The sequence below is a fragment of the Rhipicephalus microplus genome, chromosome 7, assembly GCF_043290135.1.
Source record: "Rhipicephalus microplus isolate Deutch F79 chromosome 7, USDA_Rmic, whole genome shotgun sequence".
Classification (NCBI taxonomy): Eukaryota; Metazoa; Arthropoda; class Arachnida; order Ixodida; family Ixodidae; genus Rhipicephalus; species Rhipicephalus microplus.
Window position 1 is genome coordinate 61,922,921 of NC_134706.1, and position 15,610 is coordinate 61,938,530.

At 45.5% G+C, this 15,610-nt stretch overlaps 1 protein-coding gene across 1 annotated transcript; it reads left to right on the forward strand.

Annotated features, from left to right (window-relative positions):
• Positions 1–10,485: 10,485 nt before the first annotated feature.
• Positions 10,486–11,995, forward strand: LOC142767149 (transcription factor Adf-1-like). The gene is made up of 3 exons (XM_075868370.1): positions 10,486–10,630; positions 11,231–11,386; positions 11,808–11,995. The coding sequence occupies exons 1-3, from the start codon at positions 10,486–10,488 to the stop codon at positions 11,993–11,995; spliced, it is 489 nt and encodes a 162-aa protein (XP_075724485.1).
• Positions 11,996–15,610: the final 3,615 nt, after the last annotated feature.

The window sequence follows — 15,610 nt, forward strand, 5'->3', positions numbered from 1 at the left end:
TGGCCCACGCAGCAGAATTGATTGATAAATTTGGCGGTATGTTGGCTGAAGAAAAGGGAAATTGAGAATGCAAAGAAAATGAGCGACGAAGTGTGAAACACACACAATTAGGGAAGTAGGAAAGGCAGGGGAACAAGGGACACGTTAGGGTAAACAGATGAAAAAAAGGAGAAGAAGAAAAAAGAGAGAGAGAGAGAGCAAAGACGCAAAGAACTTTCTGGGTTGTCAATGTCCTGTAATGATGCGTGGTAGAAGGGGTTTTAGAAATCAGAAAAGAGGAAACAAAGCAGTGGTTTAACGGTTCTTTTAAACTAAAACATCGTGGTTGTATATACACACAATCATATCTATAACACAAATTGAAAATTTCAGGCGGAACAATAATAGTACGATGTGCGTGCAGGGAGCGATTCAATGTAGTACCGGTTATGTCTATTTGAAGGTTGAACGTACCTTGTCTCTGTAAATATTGCCTCAATTATGCTATGGGTTTCAGTGATTCTGAACTGCCACGTGCTACATTGATTCCTAATGGGTATAGGAACTAGAATTTGTGTATCAAATATATTTCAATGTATTTTCTGTCTCGTAATGATCGGATATTGGTTTGTAGAACGTAAAGCTTTGCTTGGTCGAAATCATGCTACTGTTTGTTGAAGTGACGGGCTACTGCTTTTGGTAAACTGCGCTTTGTGTCTGCACGGCGGCCGTTCAGTCTTGCGTGAATCGGCTTCCCAGTTCTGCCTATATATTGTTTTCTACAGGTGGCAAACTCAAGACAGTATATTAGGTTGTTTGAAGTGCAGGCGAAGCTCGATGTGACCTTGTGAGTGTAATCATGTGCTGTGCTTTTTATGGTGCTAGCCACCTGTATGTGTTTGCAGGTGGAGCATCTGGACCAGCCACATGGACCAGACGTTGTGCTACTCCTTGCTTTAAGTTCTGCGTGAACAAGCATGCCTTTAAGGTTAGCGTTGCGTCTGTAGGCGACTTTAGACGGTTTGCGAAAGATTTTCTTAAGTTTCTGGTTGGTGGTTAGAATTGGATAGTATTTTCTGAGAATGTTCTTTATGTTAGGGAGTGCGTTAGATAACTTCGTAGTGAGAAGAGGTGTAGTTGCTGTATTGTGCTTTTGGGACGTCGTTTGAGTACTTCATTGCGGTCCAGCTCCAGAGCGTCCATATTTCCTTTGTCAAGGAATGTGTTAGGGTGGTTTCTGCCTGATAGTGTTCTTTTGGGGCGGTAAGTCTGTTTGCGTAGTCTTCGTTTTCTACGCATATGCAGCGTAACCTTGTTGCATGACTCTTCAAAATGCCCTGTTTACAGTGTCTCGGGGGATGGCTTGTATTATCTAAGTATTGTTGCTTTTCAATTGGTTTTTTTATACGGAGTTGTCTTTAGTACACCATTTTCAAGATAGATGGTCATGTCCAGAAAGCTGATGTGCTGATCCGAGGTATCAGAGCTGAACTTTATTGTTGTATGAAATGAGTTTAGGAATGAGGTGTAGTTATCGAGATTGTGCTACCCATGTCCCCATATTTTAAATATGTCATATATGAAAGAAAAACTTCCCGAACCGCCTAATGTCGCCTATAGACGCAACGCTAACCTTAAAGCATGCTTGTTCCCGCAAAACTTATAGCAAGGATTAAGACAACGTCTGGCCCCTGTTGCCGGCCCAGATGCTCCGCCTGTCGACACATACAGCCGGCTACCAGCGTAAAAAGCACAGCATCTTATTACATTCACAAGGCCACACCAAGCATCACCTGCGCTTCAAACAACTAAATATACTGTCTTGAGTGTGCCACCTGTAGAAAACTGCATATAGGCGAAACTAGGCAGCCGTTTCACGTAAAACTAAATGGCCACCATGCAGACACAAAGCACAATTTACCAAAAGCAGTTGCCGGTCACTTCAACGAACAGGACCACGATTTCGACAAAGCAAAGGTTTACGTTCTACAAACCAATTTCTGGTCACTGCGAGAAAAAAATGCATGGAAATATATTTGATACACAAATTTGGGTCCCTAGACCCATCAGGAATCAGTTTAGCACTTGCCAATTGAGAATCACTGAAAGTCATAGGATAATTGAGGCAATATTTACAGACACAAGATACGTTCAACCTTCAAATAGACAAAATCGGCAGTACATTGAATTGCTCCCAGCCCGCATATCGTACAATAATGTTGGCTTTCAATTTTTGAATTTGAGTTATAGATATTATTGTGTGTATATAAAACCACGAAGTTTCATTTTAATAGAGTTGTTAAACCACTGCTTTATTTCCCCTTTCCTCGGTTCTAAAACCACACCTACCACGCATCGTTATAGAACAATGCCAACCCAGAAATACCTCTGCGTCTTTCCTCCTTATCCTTTTTTTCTTCTTTTTTTTCATCTATTTACCCTGACGTCCAACGTATCTCCCCGCCTTTTCTCTCCCCCCTTTTTTGTGTGTGTTTTACTCCTAGTTGTTCCTTTTGTTTGCATTCTCTATTTTCCTTTTTGTGAGCCCACTTGCCGCCCAATTCTTGAATCAATTTCACTGAGCCGGACCCCTACTGAGATACGGAGGGCATATTTTTGCCAATGACCGTCCCCATTAAACACGCGCTGTGCAGAGCCTATGCGGTAGTGCTTGCCTTCGACATGGCGTTTAAAATACGCCACCTACTTCCCCCCCCTCCCCCGTTTGTAACTGTTTTCTTGTTGTATGTCTCATTCAAAGGTTGTCGGAAAGAGCCGTACACCGCTATTTTCAGCAACCTTTTCTGGTATCCGGACCTGGTGACCGTCTGCTTACTCCAAAGTTTTAAGCTCTTTCACTTGTTTGTGTCTGTAGCGGCTGCCCCTTTTGCAGCACACCGGTCGAACTTTGCGCTTTTCCTTTTGTTTTCATTTTTCCCCACTCTCTGAGAACACTTTTGAATCACTCGCACCTGACTTGAAGTGAAGCGAGGACTGCACTCTTCTCTTTAGAGTATTTCGCTTTTCAGACAGCGATCATGAACAGAGACACGCACCACCATCATGATATGACATCACCACTAACCCCTTAAAAACTAACATGCCAAGGACGACACAGCGCCTTTGAAAAGGATAGGTCCTCCGACCACTTCATCTGTTCATTTTATGATTATCCCCCTACCATGGGTGTTACCGCCGTTCCTGGGTAGATATAAAACGTTTATCCCCTGTGGCATATGCCCGCAAACCAGTGGCACGTACCCGGCCCGTGGTATGCGCCACTTTTTTTTTTCGGGAAGGGTTTGACGACGTGCGCGACGGGATTTGGACAGTAATAATTCCATGACAAGCTTGTCGCATTCGACAAATCATCTTACCCTCCCACACTGATTTTGGTGTACCCAAAATAAGAGAGGATCATGAGAGCACCCAGAGGTAGGCAACTTGATAGATAGATAGATAGATAGATAGATAGATAGATAGATAGATAGATAGATAGATAGATAGATAGATAGATAGATAGATAGATAGATAGATAGATAGATAGATAGATAGATAGATAGATAGATAGATAGATAGATAGATAGATAGATAGATCTATCGACGTTGCTTTGGTTTGGGTACGGCTTATGTTTCCTTTGAGAAACGAATGGAGGCTAGAGATTGAGAAGATGATGAGATGAAAGTTGATTACATGGTCGCGATCAATTCTCGAGAGCAAATCTCAAATGTCTCCCACACTTTTATGTATATAATACGCCTCTTTGCAATAGAACTCGGGATCACTAGTAGACCAAACACACATACCCGTAGCTTGCCTCCATTTTATTTTCGTGCTTCGGGATGCATAAACATGAGTCATTGTAACCACAACCAGCGATATCGAAAACCCTCAAACTGCTTTCTTAAGTTACTCATATGAGCCAGGGAGCCCACAAGTGCGCGCCGCCTTCGTTTTGTCGGTGCGTACATGAAGGCTCGCTAGCTGAGCTGATATAACAGAGAAACGTTATGACTCATTGGGCATGATAGAACGGAGTTACTCAGCAATACTGCTACCCCGTTCTAACGAATCGCTACACCAAACCTCCTCGTGTTTAGGGAGCCTTCATTTGCACGTGCCTCCGTTTTTAGAGTGAGAACTGTGATACGGTTACTAAGGACCGACTCCGGCGGCCACCAAACTTGACCAGCCGCCATGTTGGTTATTCGTAGCGGCTCGCTTACATGGGAGACAGCATGTGTTTATGCGAGAATTGGTCTGTTATATAGCAAGTTCTGAAAACTGGAGGCTTGTGCTCTGCTGTTAACCGCCCTTTTTTACAACAGAAACAATGAGAACTTTGGCCCAAGTTTGTATAGTATACCTGAAAGCAGCTCGTTTCTCGGAGCTGGTGCGCCCACCGAAATAGCTGAGTGATGATTATTTGGGAGCCTATTATTAGAATGGGGAGAACTTTTACGTCGCTTCGAACGGAAATAAATTTAAATTTGCATATCTGAAGCCAAAGCCACCTTATCTCAGCAGGTACTACAAAGCCATTTTTTTTTTCAGGGCAAGAGGCCACTCTACATTGCATGATGGTGCCTGGAGCGACGGTGAAGCGGATCAAACAATCACGTAGCTTGGGAGATGATTTAGACTCCAACCAGATGTTTTGAAAAAACCAGACGTTTCGAAACCGACTTGATTCCTTCCTCAGGGATGACTGCGGGACGACTGCGGGACGACTTAGCAGCGGCGTCTTCAAAGCACTCGCGGGGCGGATAATGACCCTCTCTCTCTCTCTCACTCTCGTTTTGCCGTGGAGCGCAGACCATGTTTATACACTGGGGGAAGGGTTCTGAAAGAGAGGTTGATGTTATGGGCTGTCCTCTGTACGTGCCACGACTCGAGTAATAACATTCTTCTCCAGTTCGGCTCGTTTTAAAGGATGGCGTTGCTTTGAAATTTATCCGGTGATCCAGCGTCTCCGCATAATCGGCGACTTCGCTGCGCTCTTTGTAGAGCTTTTGCACATCGTTGTCACGTTGCTTCAGTCGTTCCGGTAGGTTTTTTGTCTTGTCGATATACGAAGGGCACTCGAGAACGGAATTTCGTAAACGACAGTGGGGGTCTTGTTCATTGCTGGCTGGTCTTTCGGGCGGTGGAGAAGGCAGCCCAGCGTACACCAAGGCACGTGCGCGATGCGAACCCCTTCCTTTTCGAAGATCCGCGCCAACATCTCGCTGGTTCCCTAAACTTATGGGACCAAAACGCATTTCAGGGGGTTGTCAATTAGGGTGATTGGGGTTTTCGTATCCTCTGTTGCTCGGCGCGGCGGGTGGTGGCTTGAATGAAGCGGGTGCTGGCTTGAATGAAGATCGGCAATTACGCGGGCATCTCCTTTATTTTGCTCCGTGTCATTGAAGCATAAGTTCTTAGTTCCCTGGAGTAGCGTGCTCACAACCGAGGCCTTGTGGCAGGCGGGGTGGGAAGAAGCAAATTGAAGGTAGTGGCCAATATTCGTTGGCTTCCTATGAACGAAGAAGTCGAGGCCGTTGCGCTTTCGTGCCACCTGGACGTGGAGAAAGGGCAGGCAGCGGTCTCATTCACACTCGGACATGAATTGTGTGGCTAGGTGCACGGAATTTAGGGGTTGTCTGAAGTTTTCCGCTTCAGACGTCTTCATGACGCAGAAGCAATCGCCCATATAACAGATAAAAGGCTGGGGTCACGGTGAGAAGGAGCTGAGCGCTTTCTCTTCTACGTACTCCATGTTCAGGTTTGCCATCGTGACGGAGATGGAAGCTCCCATCGCGGTTCTTCTGTTCTGCCTGAAAATAGTTTCTTTGTAGGAGAAGTACGTACTGGACAGGCAGAACTCCAGTAAAAGGCAGAGCTCAACCGCCAAAAGAGTCCTTTCACTCAGGCTTCCGTCCACCTCAAGCGCAGAACGGGGGGATGAGACAGCTAAGGGCACTGAGACATTGGTCAACAATACAATGACGTCAAATTCTTGTCATCGTCGATGCTCACATCTGACGCTAGCAGCATGAAGTGGCCGGAGTCACGGACATGAGTTGGTGTCTTTCCGGTTAGAGTGGCGAAGTTTCAGCGCAGAAAATTCGAAAGGGCTCGGCATGGGGAGGAATTGAAGTCTACAATCCAAACATGGTATAACATAACATGAATGTATAAAGCACATATCTGACTAGTCATAACATGGAAATCAAGATTCTCGTAATTAAAAATTTATGGTCCTGCAGCTCTTGCGGTGGTTTCGTTCACATGGCATGTTGCAAAACTGGTATGGTATGAAATGATTGAATGGCGAACACAAGCGACAGACCATATCATGAAAATCATGGCATGCGTGTCATGTAACAACATGATCACATGCCAAGCTCATGATTCAATCGTGGGCGTTCCACTAGCGCCACATATACCAAATTTGTATTACGGTAGGTGAATAGATGACAAAGGTATGTGACTGGTGCAAACATGATAACATTGATATGCGTGTCTTGTAACATGACTACATGCCATGCTCATGATGCACTGGCGGCCGTTTCGCTAGATTCACTTATACCAAATATGATACTAAAGAACGTGAATGGATGACGAAGGTATGATACTGGTGCAATCATCATAAACGTGAGATGCGTGTCATGTCACAATGAGACTCCAAGCTACGCTCATGATACGCTCGCGGCCGTTTCGATAGCTTCACATGCACCAAACTTGGTATAACGTGACGCGATCAGACGACATAGGTAAAGACACATACAAATATGATAATCACGACATGCATGTCATGTAGCAACATAACTACATGCCACACTCATGATGCGTTCGCGGCCGTTTCGCTAGCTTTACATATACCAAATTTGGTATTACGTGACGTCGATGGATGACGAGGGTATGTGACTTGTGCAAACATAATTATCATGAAATGCGTATCATGTGAGAACATGACTACATGCCACAGAGAAGGCGCCAATACATTTGGACGTGTTGCGGTGCCCATGCTCACCGGCGTTCATTTCGTCGGGTCACGCCGACGTTGCCACGCCAGGCGCCGGTCCTGCCACATACTCGCAAGCACGGGCCGCACTGCGTTGCTTTGACGCATGCGCGTTTCAGCGCATCCGGCGTCGCTTCATCGCGAAAAGGGGAAAACTAACACCACCTAGACTAGTCTAGGTGGTGTTGGGAAGACGCAGTGTTGTCTGGGTTACGTATTGGCGTGAAACGCAGTGTGTTGTGTTTCGCGCCGATTGCCGTCGGGTTGTGCCGACGGACGCTGGTCGAGGCGGACGCGCCTGCGTCAGACTGCATACAGTGCTCTCGTTTTGCTAACGCAGCGTCGCTGTGCTTAGCGTGAGCTCGCATCAACGCTACATATGAGTATATTGGGCCCCTCATGATGCGCTAAACATAAACCAGCTACACATAAACCACCAAACTCGCTAAACATAAACCAAATTTGGTGTTACGTGACGTGAATGGATGACGAATGTATATGATTGGTGCAAACACGATAATACTGACACGCATTTTCTGTAAGAACATGACAACATACCACGCTCATAGCGTGCTTGTGGTCGTTTCGCTAGATCCAAATGCACTGAATTTGGTATCACGTGACGTGAATTAATGAAGAATGTAAATGACACATCGAAAATTAATAATTAAGACATGGAAGTAATGCACGGCATCATTTACCTCCACGTCGTAACGTTGTGCTGATTTTAAAGTGACATATCAACGTTTCTCATTCTCTTTTATAGTCACCTATATGTGCATTTTCTGAATAAAAAGTACACTACCTAACCGTTATCTATTGATATTGAGCCTCACGTATGCATAATCTTTTATTTTTGAGTGACAATGTTCACAACTACGAACGCATACACCAGATTAAGATGGGTGGGTATTGATGAAAGGGTTACACTTTGGCAGGTGGCTGAATCGTAGGAAAGACACCGGTAGACAAGTAGACCAAAGGTGGTGCGCTGAAGTAGCCAAAAAAAAAAAGACAGTCGTCTTCGAAAATGAGCTCTTTCTTAGCACTGCCAAAAGTCTTCATATATTCGAGCTCAATCAGAGGTGTTTTTGTGTCGAAAGGACAATAGAGGGGTGAAAAACACCAAGATAAATAGCAATGATGAGAACGTGCAAAATCATCGCTTTTACAAGGGGTTGTCCTTGGGGCTTAGGACACATCACATTGTTTAATAAACCCAGATGTCCACCGTGGGGCAACATCAATTATTGGGGCTGAGCTGCTGAGCAAAAATATAGGCGTTTGTTCTTGGCCATCGTGGTCGCATTTCGAATGAACCAAAATACGAAATCCCAATGGGCTTATATTTGAGCAGTTTTTAAGGAACTGCTAATTTTCACAATTACTTGAGTGAACCACAATATATAGCGTCTTAGACATATTATTTGTTAAGTAATACCCCTGAAATCATTAGAATATTGACTCAACCGACTGCGATTTATTTGCTCATGTAAAGCTGTTGAAAACGTAGGCCTAAAGACTATATTTAGAGTGCATCGAACGCTCATCGCCAGACACACTCGTTTTTTTTTTTAATTTTACAACGCGTAACCACTGCCTCAGCCCGGCCACGCCAGTAGGCTTAGAAACAATTTTGGTTCTTGAAAACTGTTCCGATACAGCTGCACTCTTGATGCGAGTAATCAAAATTAGTCTAGAATAGATGCGCACACCGACCTTAAAGCTAGTATCTTTCTGCCTGCTTTCATGAAAGGCTATGCAACTTCGTGGTGCAATGATCAATTACTCAATGCCTCGCCACAGTGGTATAGTGGCTGAGGTACTCGGCTGCTGACCTGCAGGTCGCGAGTTCGGATCCCGGCTGCAGCGGCTGCTTTTCCGATGGAGGCGGAAATGTTGTAGGCCCGTGTGCTCAGATTTGGGTGCACGTCAAAGAACCCCAGGTGGTCTAAATTTCCGCAGCCCTCCACTATGGCGTCTCTCATATTCATACGGTGCTTTTGGGACGTTAAACCCTACGTATCAATCAATTAAATAACAATTACTCAATGATTGAGGATATTCCTCGATGCTATCATAATATAGCTAATACTAATCCAATTATTTTGTTTCCTTTTGTAGATCAAGACCTCGCTCGCTTAGGAAACAGGATGGTAAGTAGAATTCCTATGAGATATGATTCTCTATAACACCAACTTGATGATATAGTAGTATACTGAGTCCTAAAAGCACAAATTATGTCTTTAGGGTCAATCAGTTTTTTGTTTATTTCAGTATGACCCGAAAGAAGGCCTGCATTATATACTCGGTTCAATAGCTGACATCTATTTTCCCCTAAGGACGGATCCAGCCACAGTACTTATTTTTATATTCACGTCACTATACTATCCGCACCTTTGATTAACTTGAATAGAGAAAATTACACTCGAGTAACCTTAACTTGCAAGAGGAACTACATTTTTTGGGGCGAGGGTCAGTACTTGCTTCCTTAGGCAATATTTTTCTCTATTTATCTATCTATCTGTCTATCTATCTATCTAATCTATCTATCCATTACGTCTCCCTCTGCCTGTGTGTGTGTGTGTGTGTGTGTGTGCGTGTGTGCGCGTGTGTGTGTGTGTGTGTTTGTGTGTGTGTGTGTGGGTGTGTGCGTTGAGAAAACGCGGTGTTTATCAATATCAATGCCCAATCTCCAACAGCCACACAACTAACAGTCCAAGCACACTTCACGGTCGTGCCCAGAAAAGCCAGTTTTCATATCCTTGCTCCGCCTATGCAGTATCTGACAACAGCTTAAGAAGGGTAAGAGCGCACTGAATACAAATACACAAAGAAAGGACACACACACACACACATAGCACTGTGTGTGTGTGTGTGTATGTGTGTGTGTGTGTGTGTGTGTGTGTGTGTGTGTGTATTCGTATTCAGTGCGCTCTTACCCTTCTTAAATATGGAATACCAACATGCCCACCTTTCCAACTAGCTGACAACAGCGATGAGACTGCAGCACTTCAGCAAGTACACTCGCGCGCCTTACGCTATGTTCACACTACGGTCGTAAGGCGTCGATTTTTCATAACACGCGTAAGCGGAAGCACAACAAGCGTATGCGTCTAGTTCAGACTGTGAACGTAAAGGTACCAACGTTCGTAACGAACGCATAAATCGTGGGTGAGAGTGTTAAAGGCTAGGCAACTTTTACGACTGCGATACTACGACTGTTACGACACAGCCAATGACTGATCAGCTTTTGGTTTTCAACAACCGGTCACAAGACCTGACGGGACTTCTGTCCTCCCGGCTGCAGCAGCTTCGCGGAGGCGATGGCGGTAGCTGCCGGCGCGGGAAGTGCTACTTCGCCATTCCGCGGTGACGATTGGGTTGGCTTTGTTTGCTCGCAACGTGCGTAAAAAGTTGTTCCGCGCTGCCTGCCGTACTGTCTTCATTTGGTGTGGTTTAGCCGTTAGAAATTTCTGGGAAGTGAAAAGTGTGCGCAATGGATTCGCTTGCTAGCGACGATTTATTAATAGAAGAAGGGCGCCGGCGACCGTTGCTGTACGACCAGCATTTGAAGACGTACCGGGATAAACAACTTCAGCGAGATGCATGGGAGCAGGTGTCCACAGTACTCGGACAAAGCGGTAAGTGCGAATCAATTTACCATTTGCGTGCTCGACAGTGGCGTTAGCAGTACTGTCGTCAAAACGAGCCGCTTTTCTCGGTGACAGCGTCATTCAGCAGTGTCTGTGCTGCCGCGGTCTATGGCTATCTCCGTGCCGTGTGCGTCAATTGGCTCATTCGAGTGCTCACTCCCTAGGTGCTTTTTTATGATATCCAGTTTTACGCCATACAAAGTTTTGTAAACATTGTGATACTGTCTAAGGGAAATACCTAGGAAGGGTATTTATGACCAACGTGGGTGTCTGATCGGTGCATGTGAATTTGGAGCATTCCGTGAAAGCAGAACACTGCACCAAACACAGTGATGGGCTAGCTAAGGAGCTTAATGAGCTGTAAATAACATGATATCAGTTTCAAAGTTGTCACAGAAATAGTGGATTGAAATTTTACCAGTTGGTTAAATCATGCTTTCGTCGTTAAATGTATTGGAGAAAAGTATTCGAGCTAACGATCTGTATTGTTTTTCTACGTCATGCCTGTAGGTTTGATAGCTACAGAGTTCCATGTATAGCAATTATTTCAGGGTACCGTGTATTTCTTTTCTCTTTTCACTCGTGCAGTGCCTGATATTGAACATCGATGGCACAGCCTCCGACAGAAGTTTCTCCGGCTTCGGAAGGCGTACGTGAAATCCAGAAGCGGCTCCGACGCCGTAAAGAAGAAATGGGCCCTCTTCGACAACCTCATGTTCCTCAACGACGCCATCCAGAGCAGAAGTCAGCTATCTGATGTTGGCGTTTTAAGTTGCTCATTGCAAGTTGGTGCGCTGAGCGCCCGCTAAGCAGGGCTGTAGATATACCTGCCCCGATTCCTCTCTCGTTTTTCCTCTCACCACTTCTCTCTGGAATATTCGTCAAATTAAATTCATGCTATTTTTGTGCACTATTTGTATGCGATGAAGTGAGAAAGATATTTTCAGCATCCTGATATACAGTTCTACATTGGCAGTTTAAACACGAAACGTCACTACGTGCATTTCAATATTATTTTTAATTGAACTCATTGTTTACGTTTGAATAATTTTGAAATCATTCGCATCAAATAAAGTAGTACAGAGTGCATGGTATTTTTTCCTTTTGATTGAATACTTGACGCGCGGTCACATATGTTGTTCTCTCTCTTTTTTTTTTGATGCAGTACTGTGTCTAGTATGGAAGGAGGACCCCGTCATTTGCCACCGGAAGTACGACCTCCAAATGCGTTTACCCCAAGCAGTAACTCAAGCACGTCGGCAGAGGCACTTCTTCAGTCAATGTATATGGACAGCAGCGAAGATACCGATCGAACTCGCGACAATCCACTTGGCCAAGCTGCATACGTCTTAGAAGTCGACTACCAAGTACCTGAGCCCAGCTCACTGTCTGACAATGACGTTGTTGAAGACGACCATCAAGGACTTCCAGGAAGCGAGGCAGATTCAAGCGCGTGTGCCACTGCAAGGCCCACCGCACCTACAGGCACCAGGAAAACTTCCTCAAAGAAGAGAAACCAAGTCGCATTGATGAGCTAGTGGTTGCTACCCTAACAGAAAATAGGAAGCGGCTGACTGAACTAAAATATTCGAACACTGATCAAGATGAACTTTTTTTGCTCAGCATGAAGCCACTCCTATGGCTAGGCTAGAAGACCGCAAGAAAGAAATGACAAAGATCACAATCCACAAGTTGTTAGTGGAAGCAGCTTTCCCAACGTGTGAGCCGGAAAAGGACAGTGAAGGTGTTTGAAAAAGACACACGAAGTGCTGTAAACAGTATTTTATTGCCAGTGTATTTTGGGTGGAGATTGTTCTATTTGTTTATGGTGGAGCTCAGGTGTGCTCTTTTCTACGTAGCAACCATATCCACGCTTCTTTCTGCTGGTGATTTTTTTCTGAGTGTAATCATAAGTGGCTTCTCGAACGCATCAAGATAAATTGTCATGTGTAATAAACAGTTGAAAAGTAAACAGTACATGCAGCCAAGACTTCTTCCTTTAGGTAAACTGCCATGGCACTGCGCCAGGCCCATGGAAGTAGCTGGCAAAGCTGTCGCGAACGTCTGCTGCCCTCCTTGAGTACGTATTCGAACCTTGTCGGTACGCTTGGGGAAGTGGTGGGGTGGAGTTCCTCCAGTCACCTGAAATGAGCTCTCCTGAGCTTCCAGTGGTGTCTGCGAACTGCGGAGGACAGTAGCCACCAACCTGTCTTCCCTCCTGCATTAGGAAATTGTGTAGGCAACAGCAGGCAGCTACCACGAGGACAGCATTGTCTGGTAGAAGGCTCATCCGGTTCCTCAACACCCTCCAGCGTGCACACATAACGCCAAAAGCATTCTCGACGCACCTGCGAGCTCTTGAGAGCCTGTAGTTGTAGATCCGTTTTGCACTGTTGGCCGCTTGCGTGCCAGGGTACGGCTTCATCAAATTTGTCTTGAGAGGGAAGGCGTCGTCGGCCACAAACACGTAAGGGAGCACTGGGCCTCCGTTTGGGAGTGCGCAAGGAGCGGGCAAATTCTTGTGGCCATTATTCACAAATATTCCCAGCTGCGATGCCGCGAACACACCACCATCGCTTTCACGTCCGTAGCATCCTATATAGACTGATGTAAACTTGTAGCTTGCATCACAGGATGCCATCAGGTTAATGCTGAAGCCTTGCTTATAATTGAAATATAATGTTCCAGAGTTTGGTGGTGCATCTAAATGAATATGCTTTCCATCAATCGCTCCGGCGCAGTTAGGGAAGTTCCACTTGCACCAAAACTGTTCTGCAATAGCCTCTATGCTTTGCTCATGTAGTGGTTTTAGAAATCTAGGCTGAAGAACGGTCCATATTGCTTGGCACACCTTCGGAACAATCTGCGAAATCGTTGATTTGCCTACGCGGAAGCTGTACGAGAGAGACTGGTAGCTGTTACCAGTGGCCAGGAACCTAAAAAAAGGAGGTATGTATGAAGTTGGCAAAAAAGCTAACCCCACTACGAGTAATTATGGCCAAGCCATTAAGCAAAACAGTGCTCTATTGGCCACCGGATATAGGAGACGCGTAGGCCAAATTGCAGCGAACGACTAGGAATAGTGTGCAACACAATGCTTGAAACTGAAAAATACAATATCTGCTCATAATGTAATATGAATTTAATTATATTTAACCTGTCTCATTATCAAATTAAACCAATCATTCAGATAGTTTTTCATTTATTTGGCAGCCTCCCATATTGAATACGTATCTGTTTGGACTTTTGCTGCTTTCACGCATCAATGTGCTTACCTGAGTGTTATTGCGAGATGCTCCGCCGACGAAATGGCAGAACGGAGATGTGTGCTCCGAACCTCGATGAGTGGTCTAAGTTCTCAAGGAAGTCGAACTGCTGGGGCGACATGCGCATTAAATTATGAAACATCGCAGCGTCTCCAAGTTGGAGCTTGACGAGAAGGTTATGAAAGTCGCCATCCACGGCCCTGTCGAGGAATACTTGGCGCACCCAAACTCTTCTCTGTCGCCTTCGCCGTCTTCGGGCGATTGAATACACGACTATAAGCTCACTTTGAGCGTGAATTTCTTCCAACTCGGCCAGCACTCGCGTGTTGATGGGAGCCATATTGGACCGCTAGTGACGTCGATGCGACAAATATGATTGGCCTATCGTAAAAATCATAATGTACGTAGCTGTAAATGTGAACAAAGGTATTGGCATAACTGCGGTAACGCATTTTATAGCCGTTGCATTCGATACGCCGAACGAGCTGTTACGCACGTTACGACCGTAGTGTGAACATAGCATTACGTGTCTGCCAAACGTCAACTTGTCACCAAAGTGGCCGCTAATCGGCTTCATGGCTACACGGCACTGCTTCAAAATCGTGCGTTGCGCTACGAGAGAGTCTGCTGAGCGCTCTTTGAAGGATGCGTTGCCATGTCACAAATGTCGCTTAAGGCGAATATAAACAAATAATCTGACATTGATGGATGGCACTTCCCATCCGAAAACGCTAACAGAAGACGTTCCAAGGCATCCAGAAGACAATGTGTTGTATATATGTAAGGCCTTTGTTTGCAGGGATAGATATTGCCTCAAGGCAGTAGTGGGTCTGGTCACCTCCATCAAGACGCCGACTGCATGTCATGGTATCCAGTGGATCCGCCAGACGCCACAGAGAGAGCTACTGACGCTTGCATCTTCTCCACATCATACTTTCTTTATATCACTTCTGAGCAACGCCGCGACCCGGATTTACTTTCCATCCTAGATAGCCTGAGTTCCGCTACTCCACCCACTTCTCTGAACTTGTATTTCCTTGGTGAAGGGGTTTTCTATCACAACAACATCCGCCCTAATGGTCCTGACCACCTTCTCGTCATGCCTTCCTATTTGCGTGTAGATGATGTCCGACAGCTTCACGATGAACCTTCCGCTGGTCACCTGGGAGTCACCCGCACTTATGATCGCGTCCAGCGCTTTTGTTCTGACCACGCCTATATCGATCGGTGCAAAAGTATGTCGCCAGCTGCGACCTTTATCAACGTCGAAAACGACCAACATCGCTTCCAGCTGGCCTCCTTCACCGTATTGAGATACCTGCTGAACCATTCTATCTCGTAGGGCTCCACCTTCTCGGGCCATTTCTCACTTTTGCATCCAAGAACAATTGTGTTGCCGTGGCGACTGACTACGCCACACGTTACGCGATAACCCACGCTCTCCCAACCAGCTGCGCTACCGATGTGGCCGACTTTCTACTACATGACATCATTTATCATCGCGGTGCTCCTCGACAGCCTGTTACTGACCGAGGCCGATACTTTTTATCTCGCGTCGTCCAGTATATCGTAAGTTCCGATATCTTAAGTTCCTGTTCCACGAACCACAAGTTCACAAAGAAATACCATCCACAAACTAATAGACTTACAGATCACCTGAATTTCACTATCACCGACGTGTTGTCGATGTGTGTTTCTCCAG